Below are 12,862 nucleotides of genomic sequence, written 5' to 3'. Positions count from 1 at the left end.
GTGCAGAATGTGTCCGTGATTTTGCCAGCTGGGGTGCTCAGGGAAGGTCACCGAGTGCAAATCTTCTAGAGCAGTTTGCTCCTTCTGTATCCACTGTGTCTGTCCTCCTGATCTGCTTTGTATTGGCTGGTGAGAAGGCTGTGCTGATGGCTACGTCTTAGCTGAGGCCTTGAGATTCTCTCTCTTTATTGTCTCTCTCTCTGTGTGTCTGTCTGTCTGTCTGTGTGTGTGTGTGTGTGTGTGTGTGTCTATTTCTCTGTCCCTCTAACTCCCTTTCCAAGAAGGCTTGCACACAGTGTGATTGTGGCTGGCCACTGAGAAAACTGACATTTTCTTTGACAAGAAGCACCCCTTTATTCATGACCGGACAAGGGCCTAGGTGTGGAAGAGAGGCAGGGAGGCTCTCCTGGGCCATGCCTTTTGTCTCTTCCCAGGCTTCATACTTTCCACCTTTGCAAAGATCTCCTTGTTCTGGTGTCCTCTCTCCCCACAGACATAACCATGTTGCTCTCCGACCCAACAGATCAGTGCTTGGAAGGCACCGGTGAGAACTACAGGGGGAGCGTGGCTGTGACTGCCTCTGGGCACACCTGTCAGCAGTGGCGGGCACAGAGCCCTCACAGCCACAGCAGGACCCCAGAGAACTACCCCACCAAGTAGGTGCCCCCACGTTCTCCCTCACAGTCAGTCCCTTGTCCGTGGGATCTTTCCTCTAGAGTCATTGTATTCCTGTGACCTACAACCAAACCATCTGGCCTGGGACTGTGCAGACAGACAAAGTGGAACACAGCAGGAATCTGCAACAGCACTGTTTGTGAAAGTGCTTTGCCTTCTTACACCCCTCAGCTCCCTAGCAAACCCCAGCCCTGGATCCCCAATCATTTGTGATCAACGCCAGTCCCAGAGAGAACCCCGTTCTATTGAGGAGGGGTACCTGACACTGGGCCCTATCAGCGAGCTGTTTTATCAAGTGCCACAAGCAGTAGAGTGATGGAGCCTGGAGACACTCTGAATTTAGAGTGGCACACTTCCAGGACATTACTAGGACTCACGATGACCGTGAGGTGGGAGGAGTATGGAAATGTGACATTGTCTTTCCACAGCACAGCACAGCACAGCACAGCACAGCACAGCACAGCACAGCGCAGCACAGCACAGCACAGCGCAGAACAGCACAGTACAGCTCAGTACTCTAAGCAGCCCAGAATCACACTCTTCCCTTTGTGAGCCTAAATCTAGAGGTGACTCTGTGTCACCATTGTGTGAAATGTGCTGGAATTCCTCTGCTTAGGAAGACTGCGTGGGTATATGCTTCTGTCTTTGCACAGTATGTGCTGGAAATGGTGTGTTAGGGAACATGGTGCAATGAAGTCAACATCCACAGAGTGAGGAATGGTATTGAGATGGTAGATAAGAAAGAAGAAAGGAAACGGGAAAATGAAAAAGGCAAAAGCTGGTCGTGTTGTGTAACCCTCTCGGCAAACCTGATCACGGCCCCTCCGTCTTCAGAAATTTGGTTGGAAACTACTGCCGGAACCCTGATGGAGAAATTGCCCCATGGTGTTATACCACCAACAGTGCTGTGAGGTGGGAATACTGCAGCATCCCTGCCTGTGAGTCCTCAAGCCCACCCACAGAGCCCATGGTTGTCCCAGGTAAGAAGGGTTGTGAGATATTGCTGGTGGCCTGCAGTGCTCCCTGGAGGGCCAATCTTGCTGTCTTCACATTCCTACTCCTTCTTCTTCTCCTACTCCTTCTTCATCATCATCTTCTATTTCTTCTTCTTCTCTTCTTCTTCTTCTTCTTCTTCTTCTTCTTCTTCTTCTTCTTCTTCTTCTTCTTCTTCTTCACCTTCTCAATCTCCTCTTCCTCCTCCTCTTCTTCCTCTTCCTCCTCTACCTTCTCTTCCTCCTCCTCCTCCTCCTCCTCCTCCTCCTCCTACTTCTTGTGTAGGATGGCCCTTTTAGAATCACTGTGTGGATTTGATGGTTCTGTTCTGGTCAAAGTAAGCGTTCCGGGCTTACCAACTTTCGTTGCTATTTGTTGATGTTGGCGTTATGGTTGAGAAGAGTTTCCTGGGGAATAGTTCACGTGCTCTTGGCAAGAACATATCTTCTGCTATTTTTTCTCTGCTGGGGTAAAGTTTTGGCTAGAACTTGGGTGCCAGCACACTGTAAGGTAATATGTTTGCCCCACTAGGAGTGACACTTCTGGGCCTCAACATCTTTTTTTCCATTGCAGCAAAGTCCAGTCCATAGTCAGCTTTACAGCTGCTCTAGTCCTTTGTTGTCCACCTCCAATGACCCATCAGATAGTATAGACCCAATTCTGGAAGTCCCTTTTGCCCGGAAGTCTCACAGTAGGCATGGAGCCTACTAGAGTTCCCTTTTGTGCAGGCACAGAGCCAGAGTGCTCAATTAGCTAACTCCCCAGGCCTTGCAGGGAGTTTCTGCTGCCAGATCAGTGACCTGAGTACCCCTTATGTCCTGGGGTAACAGGCCAGTGGTTTCCCCGATTTGAGCCCAGGCAGGCTCAAGGTCACCAGTTCATGTTGTTTTGCTGAGCCACTTTGTGTCTCCTCTTACTCCGTGGCTCTGCCTGTAGAAGCCTAGCCTCAGGGGTTTCCAACTGACTTCAGGGTGCTTGGGTTTTGTGCCTACCTGACTTCCTGGGTCACGAGGCTTTTCCCGATGGAGCTTTCTCTTCTCCAGCCACATTGTAGTGCTTCCACGCATGAGCACGTACACACACACACACACACACACACACACACACACACACATATCACAAAGACACACACACATCACAAAGACACACACACATATACACATTCATGGTGGTGCTTTCTTTCCATGCCTTGATCGAGTCTTTGTCATCTCTGCATCTCAGGCGAAGTGGGGTCTGCCCAGTGTTCTCTGCCTCTGCTCATCCCATCCCCTGCTAGAAGACTCCGGTGGTCAGGGTCTCTGTCCATTGTCCTTTATGTCATGTTCCATTTTCTGCGGACAGACTGGATTTTTCACACATGGGCCCCTAGTCTCGACATATTGGGGTGCAGCGCCTAGGGCACCATGTCTCCATTGCATTCTGTGCCATTCTGTGTGAAAGCCTGTGGTACGTGATTCAGTCGCTCAGTTGACTGAAGACCTGGCTCCACACAGCAAGTTGAGTGCTCAGTGTATGCAGAGACCAGCAGACCTGGATGTACTTTGTGAACACCACAAAGGGGAACTCAGTGAGCGAGCGAGGGGATGATGGAGAGGGGATATTCTCCACTGGAAGGGGGCTTTCTTGAAGGTGTTCAGCAAGGAGACACCTTCTGACAAGAATTACCCGTACTGAAATGTCCAAACACAGGGTGAAGGGAAGACAAGAACCATGCTTCCAATGATTCTGCTTTCTGCTCAGGCTTCTCTGATTTCTATATGGGAAAGAGAGAGAGAGAGAACAGGAATGAGAGAGAGATATAGAGAGAAAGGAGAGAAAGGAAAAGATGAATGCTTTGTTGTGCTATGTTTCCTTCATGCAAACACAACGTCCTCACTTTCTGCCCTAACAGGTCAGTGCCTGGAAGGCACCGGTGAGAACTACAGGGGCAGCGTTGCTGTGACTGTCTCTGGGCACACCTGTCAGCGCTGGAGGGAACAGAGCCCTCACAGCCACAGTTGGACCCCGGAAAACTACCCCACCAAGTAGGTGTCCCCATGGTTCTACGTCCCAGCGTGAGGTGGTGATTGGGATGTTTATCCATTCTCTGGACGTAGCCTATCGCCTGTGGCCAAGACCTATCTGCAGACAGGAGACGAGAGCATGAGTTGGGGACAGCACAGTAGCACCCTGTGCCGCCACCGCTGGCCATGACCCCAGTACCCCTAGGTCTTTCATAGAAAAGTCAGTCCGCAGGACGGGCTTCTGCTCTCCTCACCAGGGAATGGCAGGAAGGAGTCCCGCCTGGCCTGCTTCTGCTTTGACAGGGGACACAGCAAACGAGTCATGATGTGGAAGGTTCTCTGAGCACACGCGAGGCACTCTTGACACACATGAATAGGGCCCATGGGTATCAGGTGACACTGACACAGCAGTGAGGCGTTGTGTCTCATGTGCACATCCCAGCACGTTGTCCAGCTCAAAGCAACTTCCCTCCCTTTTGAGTCCAATGTCAGGGGACACCTGTGTGGGATGGTGGTAAGAAACCTGTTGAAGTTGCTCAGCTGAGGAAGAACCCACAGTTGTTGTGTCTTCAGCTCCATGAAGAAGTGCCCATTTCTGGTCCCATCCCCACACACCAGGCTGCTGAGGGCAGGGAGCACCATGACATCCCAAGAACCAGGCACCCAGTAGAGCTGATGGCTGTGTCAAGAAGCCAGCAGGGAGACCTGTTCCCTAGGCTTCTTGGCAAGCCCGAGTCCTGATGCCTTCCTTTTCAGGAATCTGGATGGAAACTACTGCCGTAACACTGGAGGAGAGGTTGCCCCTTGGTGCTATACCACCAACAGTGCCGTGAGGTGGGAATACTGCAGCATCCCCGCCTGTGAGTCCCCTACCCCTCCCACGGAGCAGCAAGTTGTCCCAGGTAAGGAAGGCCCTGAGACTCTCCCCAGGGCCACCCATGCTGTCTTGATGCTGCTCCTTCACTGGGCTGGTCTTTCTGGGGGAGCTCTCTTGATGTGTCCGCTGTGTTGTGAGCAGAACGTGGGCAGTTCCGGCTCACAGCTCTCTGGAGGTTGACGTGAGTTTCCCTGTTCAGAGAGACTCCTGGGCAGTGCTTCCTGTGCTCTTGTGCAGAATGTGTCCGTGATTTTGCCAGCTGGGGTGCTCAGGGAAGGTCACCGAGTGCAAATCTTCTAGAGCAGTTTGCTCCTTCTGTATCCACTGTGTCTGTCCTCCTGATCTGCTTTGTATTGGCTGGTGAGAAGGCTGTGCTGATGGGTACGTCTTAGCTGAGGCCTTGAGATTCTCTCTCTTTATTGTCTCTCTCTCTGTGTGTCTGTCTGTCTGTGTGTGTGTGTGTGTGTGTGTGTGTGTGTGTGTCTATTTCTCTGTCCCTCTAACTCCCTTTCCAAGAAGGCTTGCACACAGTGTGATTGTGGCTGGCCACTGAGAAAACTGACATTTTCTTTGACAAGAAGCACCCCTTTTTTCATGACCGGACAAGGGCCTAGGTGTGGAAGAGAGGCAGGGAGGCTCTCCTGGGCCATGCCTTTTGTCTCTTCCCAGGCTTCATACTTTCCACCTTTGCAAAGATCTCCTTGTTCTGGTGTCCTCTCTCCCCACAGACATAACCATGTTGCTCTCCGACCCAACAGGTCAGTGCTTGGAAGGCACCGGTGAGAACTACAGGGGGAGCGTGGCTGTGACTGCCTCTGGGCACACCTGTCAGCAGTGGCGGGCACAGAGCCCTCACAGCCACAGCAGGACCCCAGAGAACTACCCCACCAAGTAGGTGCCCCCACGTTCTCCCTCACAGTCAGTCCCTTGTCCGTGGGATCTTTCCTCTAGAGTCATTGTATTCCTGTGACCTACAACCAAACCATCTGGCCTGGGACTGTGCAGACAGACAAAGTGGAACACAGCAGGAATCTGCAACAGCACTGTTTGTGAAAGTGCTTTGCCTTCTTACACCCCTCAGCTCCCTAGCAAACCCCAGCCCTGGATCCCCAATCATTTGTGATCAACGCCAGTCCCAGAGAGAACCCCGTTCTATTGAGGAGGGGTACCTGACACTGGGCCCTATCAGCGAGCTGTTTTATCAAGTGCCACAAGCAGTAGAGTGATGGAGCCTGGAGACACTCTGAATTTAGAGTGGCACACTTCCAGGACATTACTAGGACTCACGATGACCGTGAGGTGGGAGGAGTATGGAAATGTGACATTGTCTTTCCACAGCACAGCACAGCACAGCACAGCACAGCACAGCACAGCACAGCGCAGCACAGCACAGCACAGCGCAGAACAGCACAGTACAGCTCAGTACTCTAAGCAGCCCAGAATCACACTCTTCCCTTTGTGAGCCTAAATCTAGAGGTGACTCTGTGTCACCATTGTGTGAAATGTGCTGGAATTCCTCTGCTTAGGAAGACTGCGTGGGTATATGCTTCTGTCTTTGCACAGTATGTGCTGGAAATGGTGTGTTAGGGAACATGGTGCAATGAAGTCAACATCCACAGAGTGAGGAATGGTATTGAGATGGTAGATAAGAAAGAAGAAAGGAAACGGGAAAATGAAAAAGGCAAAAGCTGGTCGTGTTGTGTAACCCTCTCGGCAAACCTGATCACGGCCCCTCCGTCTTCAGAAATTTGGTTGGAAACTACTGCCGGAACCCTGATGGAGAAATTGCCCCATGGTGTTATACCACCAACAGTGCTGTGAGGTGGGAATACTGCAGCATCCCTGCCTGTGAGTCCTTAAGCCCACCCACAGAGCCCATGGTTGTCCCAGGTAAGAAGGGTTGTGAGATATTGCTGGTGGCCTGCAGTGCTCCCTGGAGGGCCAATCTTGCTGTCTTCACATTCCTACTCCTTCTTCTTCTCCTACTCCTTCTTCATCATCATCTTCTATTTCTTCTTCTTCTCTTCTTCTTCTTCTTCTTCTTCTTCTTCTTCTTCTTCTTCTTCTTCTTCTTCTTCTTCTTCCTCTTCTTCTTCTTCTTCTTCTTCTTCTTCGCCTTCTCAATCTCCTCTTCCTCCTCCTCTTCTTCCTCTTCCTCCTCTACCTTCTCTTCCTCCTCCTCCTCCTCCTCCTCCTCCTACTTCTTGTGTAGGATGGCCCTTTTAGAATCACTGTGTGGATTTGATGGTTCTGTTCTGGTCAAAGTAAGCGTTCCGGGCTTACCAACTTTCGTTGCTATTTGTTGATGTTGGCGTTATGGCTGAGAAGAGTTTCCTGGGGAATAGTTCACGTGCTCTTGGCAAGAACATATCTTCTGCTATTTTTTCTCTGCTGGGGTAAAGTTTTGGCTAGAACTTGGGTGCCAGCACACTGTAAGGTAATATGTTTGCCCCACTAGGAGTGACACTTCTGGGCCTCAACATCTTTTTTTCCATTGCAGCAAAGTCCAGTCCATAGTCAGCTTTACAGCTGCTCTAGTCCTTTGTTGTCCACCTCCAATGACCCATCAGATAGTATAGACCCAATTCTGGAAGTCCCTTTTGCCCGGAAGTCTCACAGTAGGCATGGAGCCTACTAGAGTTCCCTTTTGTGCAGGCACAGAGCCAGAGTGCTCAATTAGCTAACTCCCCAGGCCTTGCAGGGAGTTTCTGCTGCCAGATCAGTGACCTGAGTACCCCTTATGTCCTGGGGTAACAGGCCAGTGGTTTCCCCGATTTGAGCCCAGGCAGGCTCAAGGTCACCAGTTCATGTTGTTTTGCTGAGCCACTTTGTGTCTCCTCTTACTCCGTGGCTCTGCCTGTAGAAGCCTAGCCTCAGGGGTTTCCAACTGACTTCAGGGTGCTTGGGTTTTGTGCCTACCTGACTTCCCGGGTCACGAGGCTTTTCCCGATGGAGCTTTCTCTTCTCCAGCCACATTGTAGTGCTTCCACGCATGAGCACGTACACACACACACACACACACACACACACACACACATATCACAAAGACACACACACATCACAAAGACACACACACATATACACATTCATGGTGGTGCTTTCTTTCCATGCCTTGATCGAGTCTTTGTCATCTCTGCATCTCAGGTGAAGTGGGGTCTGCCCAGTGTTCTCTGCCTCTGCTCATCCCATCCCCTGCTAGAAGACTCCGGTGGTCAGGGTCTCTGTCCATTGTCCTTTATGTCATGTTCCATTTTCTGCGGACAGACTGGATTTTTCACACATGGGCCCCTAGTCTCGACATATTGGGGTGCAGCGCCTAGGGCACCATGTCTCCATTGCATTCTGTGCCATTCTGTGTGAAAGCCTGTGGTACGTGATTCAGTCGCTCAGTTGACTGAAGACCTGGCTCCACACAGCAAGTTGAGTGCTCAGTGTATGCAGAGACCAGCAGACCTGGATGTACTTTGTGAACACCACAAAGGGGAACTCAGTGAGCGAGCGAGGGGATGATGGAGAGGGGATATTCTCCACTGGAAGGGGGCTTTCTTGAAGGTGTTCAGCAAGGAGACACCTTCTGACAAGAATTACCCGTACTGAAATGTCCAAACACAGGGTGAAGGGAAGACAAGAACCATGCTTCCAATGATTCTGCTTTCTGCTCAGGCTTCTCTGATTTCTATATGGGAAAGAGAGAGAGAGAGAACAGGAATGAGAGAGAGATATAGAGAGAAAGGAGAGAAAGGAAAAGATGAATGCTTTGTTGTGCTATGTTTCCTTCATGCAAACACAACGTCCTCACTTTCTGCCCTAACAGGTCAGTGCCTGGAAGGCACCGGTGAGAACTACAGGGGCAGCGTTGCTGTGACTGTCTCTGGGCACACCTGTCAGCGCTGGAGGGAACAGAGCCCTCACAGCCACAGTTGGACCCCGGAAAACTACCCCACCAAGTAGGTGTCCCCATGGTTCTACGTCCCAGCGTGAGGTGGTGATTGGGATGTTTATCCATTCTCTGGACGTAGCCTATCGCCTGTGGCCAAGACCTATCTGCAGACAGGAGACGAGAGCATGAGTTGGGGACAGCACAGTAGCACCCTGTGCCGCCACCGCTGGCCATGACCCCAGTACCCCTAGGTCTTTCATAGAAAAGTCAGTCCGCAGGACGGGCTTCTGCTCTCCTCACCAGGGAATGGCAGGAAGGAGTCCCGCCTGGCCTGCTTCTGCTTTGACAGGGGACACAGCAAACGAGTCATGATGTGGAAGGTTCTCTGAGCACACGCGAGGCACTCTTGACACACATGAATAGGGCCCATGGGTATCAAGTGACACTGACACAGCAGTGAGGCGTTGTGTCTCATGTGCACAGCCCAGCACGTTGTCCAGCTCAAAGCAACTTCCCTCCCTTTTGAGTCCAATGTCAGGGGACACCTGTGTGGGATGGTGGTAAGAAACCTGTTGAAGTTGCTCAGCTGAGGAAGAACCCACAGTTGTTGTGTCTTCAGCTCCATGAAGAAGTGCCCATTTCTGGTCCCATCCCCACACACCAGGCTGCTGAGGGCAGGGAGCACCATGACATCCCAAGAACCAGGCACCCAGTAGAGCTGATGGCTGTGTCAAGAAGCCAGCAGGGAGACCTGTTCCCTAGGCTTCTTGGCAAGCCCGAGTCCTGATGCCTTCCTTTTCAGGAATCTGGATGGAAACTACTGCCGTAACACTGGAGGAGAGGTTGCCCCTTGGTGCTATACCACCAACAGTGCCGTGAGGTGGGAATACTGCAGCATCCCCGCCTGTGAGTCCCCTACCCCTCCCACGGAGCAGCAAGTTGTCCCAGGTAAGGAAGGCCCTGAGACTCTCCCCAGGGCCACCCATGCTGTCTTGATGCTGCTCCTTCACTGGGCTGGTCTTTCTGGGGGAGCTCTCTTGATGTGTCCGCTGTGTTGTGAGCAGAACGTGGGCAGTTCCGGCTCACAGCTCTCTGGAGGTTGACGTGAGTTTCCCTGTTCAGAGAGACTCCTGGGCAGTGCTTCCTGTGCTCTTGTGCAGAATGTGTCTGTGATTTTGCCAGCTGGGATGCTCAGGGAAGGTCACCGAGTGCAAATCTTCTAGAGCAGTTTGCTCCTTCTGTATCCACTGTGTCTGTCCTCCTGATCTGCTTTGTATTGGCTGGTGAGAAGGCTGTGCTGATGGGTACGTCTTAGCTGAGGCCTTGAGATTCTCTCTCTTTATTGTCTCTCTCTCTGTGTGTCTGTCTGTCTGTGTGTGTGTGTGTGTGTGTGTGTGTGTGTGTGTCTATTTCTCTGTCCCTCTAACTCCCTTTCCAAGAAGGCTTGCACACAGTGTGATTGTGGCTGGCCACTGAGAAAACTGACATTTTCTTTGACAAGAAGCACCCCTTTTTTCATGACCGGACAAGGGCCTAGGTGTGGAAGAGAGGCAGGGAGGCTCTCCTGGGCCATGCCTTTTGTCTCTTCCCAGGCTTCATACTTTCCACCTTTGCAAAGATCTCCTTGTTCTGGTGTCCTCTCTCCCCACAGACATAACCATGTTGCTCTCCGACCCAACAGGTCAGTGCTTGGAAGGCACCGGTGAGAACTACAGGGGGAGCGTGGCTGTGACTGCCTCTGGGCACACCTGTCAGCAGTGGCGGGCACAGAGCCCTCACAGCCACAGCAGGACCCCAGAGAACTACCCCACCAAGTAGGTGCCCCCACGTTCTCCCTCACAGTCAGTCCCTTGTCCGTGGGATCTTTCCTCTAGAGTCATTGTATTCCTGTGACCTACAACCAAACCATCTGGCCTGGGACTGTGCAGACAGACAAAGTGGAACACAGCAGGAATCTGCAACAGCACTGTTTGTGAAAGTGCTTTGCCTTCTTATACCCCTCAGCTCCCTAGCAAACCCCAGCCCTGGATCCCCAATCATTTGTGATCAACGCCAGTCCCAGAGAGAACCCCGTTCTATTGAGGAGGGGTACCTGACACTGGGCCCTATCAGCGAGCTGTTTTATCAAGTGCCACAAGCAGTAGAGTGATGGAGCCTGGAGACACTCTGAATTTAGAGTGGCACACTTCCAGGACATTACTAGGACTCACGATGACCGTGAGGTGGGAGGAGTATGGAAATGTGACATTGTCTTTCCACAGCACAGCACAGCACAGCACAGCACAGCACAGCACAGCGCAGCACAGCATAGCACAGCGCAGAACAGCACAGTACAGCTCAGTACTCTAAGCAGCCCAGAATCACACTCTTCCCTTTGTGAGCCTAAATCTAGAGGTGACTCTGTGTCACCATTGTGTGAAATGTGCTGGAATTCCTCTGCTTAGGAAGACTGCGTGGGTATATGCTTCTGTCTTTGCACAGTATGGGCTGGAAATGGTGTGTTAGGGAACATGGTGCAATGAAGTCAACATCCACAGAGTGAGGAATGGTATTGAGATGGTAGATAAGAAAGAAGAAAGGAAACGGGAAAATGAAAAAGGCAAAAGCTGGTCGTGTTGTGTAACCCTCTCGGCAAACCTGATCACGGCCCCTCCGTCTTCAGAAATTTGGTTGGAAACTACTGCCGGAACCCTGATGGAGAAATTGCCCCATGGTGTTATACCACCAACAGTGCTGTGAGGTGGGAATACTGCAGCATCCCTGCCTGTGAGTCCTCAAGCCCACCCACAGAGCCCATGGTTGTCCCAGGTAAGAAGGGTTGTGAGATATTGCTGGTGGCCTGCAGTGCTCCCTGGAGGGCCAATCTTGCTGTCTTCACATTCCTACTCCTTCTTCTCCTACTCCTTCTTCATCATCATCTTCTATTTCTTCTTCTTCCCTTCTTCTTCTTCTTCTTCTTCTTCTTCTTCTTCTTCTTCTTCTTCTTCTTCTTCTTCTTCTTCTTCTTCTTCTTCTTCTTCTTCTTCGCCTTCTCAATCTCCTCTTCCTCCTCCTCTTCTTCCTCTTCCTCCTCTACCTTCTCTTCCTCCTCCTCCTCCTCCTCCTCCTCCTCCTACTTCTTGTGTAGGATGGCCCTTTTAGAATCACTGTGTGGATTTGATGGTTCTGTTCTGGTCAAAGTAAGCGTTCCGGGCTTACCAACTTTCGTTGCTATTTGTTGATGTTGGCGTTATGGTTGAGAAGAGTTTCCTGGGGAATAGTTCACGTGCTCTTGGCAAGAACATATCTTCTGCTATTTTTTCTCTGCTGGGGTAAAGTTTTGGCTAGAACTTGGGTGCCAGCACACTGTAAGGTAATATGTTTGCGCCACTAGGAGTGACACTTCTGGGCCTCAACATCTTTTTTTCCTTTGCAGCAAAGTCCAGTCCATAGTCAGCTTTACAGCTGCTCTAGTCCTTTGTTGTCCACCTCCAATGACCCATCAGATAGTATAGACCCAATTCTGGAAGTCCCTTTTGCCCGGAAGTCTCACAGTAGGCATGGAGCCTACTAGAGTTCCCTTTTGTGCAGGCACAGAGCCAGAGTGCTCAATTAGCTAACTCCCCAGGCCTTGCAGGGAGTTTGTGCTGCCAGATCAGTGACCTGAGTACCCCTTATGTCCTGGGGTAACAGGCCAGTGGTTTCCCCGACTTGAGCCCAGGCAGGCTCAAGGTCACCAGTTCATGTTGTTTTGCTGAGCCACTTTGTGTCTCCTCTTACTCCGTGGCTCTGCCTGTAGAAGCCTAGCCTCAGGGGTTTCCAACTGACTTCAAGGTGCTTGGGTTTTGTGCCCACCTGACTTCCCGGGTCACGAGGCTTTTCCCGATGGAGCTTTCTCTTCTCCAGCCACATTGTAGTGCTTCCACGCATGAGCACGTACACACACACACACACACACACACACACACACACACACACACATCACAAAGACACACACACATCACAAAGACACACACACATATACACATTCATGGTGGTGCTTTCTTTCCATGCCTTGATCGAGTCTTTGTCATCTCTGCATCTCAGGCGAAGTGGGGTCTGCCCAGTGTTCTCTGCCTCTGCTCATCCCATCCCCTGCTAGAAGACTCCGGTGGTCAGGGTCTCTGTCCATTGTCCTTTATGTCATGTTCCATTTTCTGCGGACAGACTGGATTTTTCACACATGGGCCCCTAGTCTCGACATATTGGGGTGCAGCGTCTAGGGCACCATGTCTCCATTGCATTCTGTGCCATTCTGTGTGAAAGCCTGTGGTACGTGATTCAGTCGCTCAGTTGACTGAAGACCTGGCTCCACACAGCAAGTTGAGTGCTCAGTGTATGCAGAGACCAGCAGACCTGGATGTACTTTGTGAACACCACAAAGGGGAACTCAGTGAGCGAGCGAGGGGATGATGG

General features: G+C 51.3%; 1 protein-coding gene across 1 annotated transcript in view; it reads left to right on the top strand.

Annotated features, from left to right (window-relative positions):
* Nucleotides 1-12,862, top strand: part of LOC103127856 (uncharacterized) — a 135,114-nt gene that overhangs the window by 65,457 nt on the left and 56,795 nt on the right. Inside the window, exons 50-59 of the mRNA XM_060205114.1 lie at nucleotides 524-656; nucleotides 1,510-1,655; nucleotides 3,560-3,692; nucleotides 4,428-4,573; nucleotides 5,307-5,439; nucleotides 6,293-6,509; nucleotides 8,266-8,495; nucleotides 9,231-9,376; nucleotides 10,110-10,242; nucleotides 11,091-11,236. Of these exons, the coding sequence (XP_060061097.1) occupies nucleotides 524-656; nucleotides 1,510-1,655; nucleotides 3,560-3,692; nucleotides 4,428-4,573; nucleotides 5,307-5,439; nucleotides 6,293-6,509; nucleotides 8,266-8,495; nucleotides 9,231-9,376; nucleotides 10,110-10,242; nucleotides 11,091-11,236 (1,563 nt within the window). The remainder of the gene's footprint in view (nucleotides 1-523; nucleotides 657-1,509; nucleotides 1,656-3,559; nucleotides 3,693-4,427; nucleotides 4,574-5,306; nucleotides 5,440-6,292; nucleotides 6,510-8,265; nucleotides 8,496-9,230; nucleotides 9,377-10,109; nucleotides 10,243-11,090; nucleotides 11,237-12,862) is intronic.

The sequence above is a fragment of the Erinaceus europaeus genome, chromosome 13, assembly GCF_950295315.1.
Source record: "Erinaceus europaeus chromosome 13, mEriEur2.1, whole genome shotgun sequence".
Classification (NCBI taxonomy): Eukaryota; Metazoa; Chordata; class Mammalia; order Eulipotyphla; family Erinaceidae; genus Erinaceus; species Erinaceus europaeus.
This window is presented reverse-complemented; position numbering and strand designations above follow the sequence as displayed.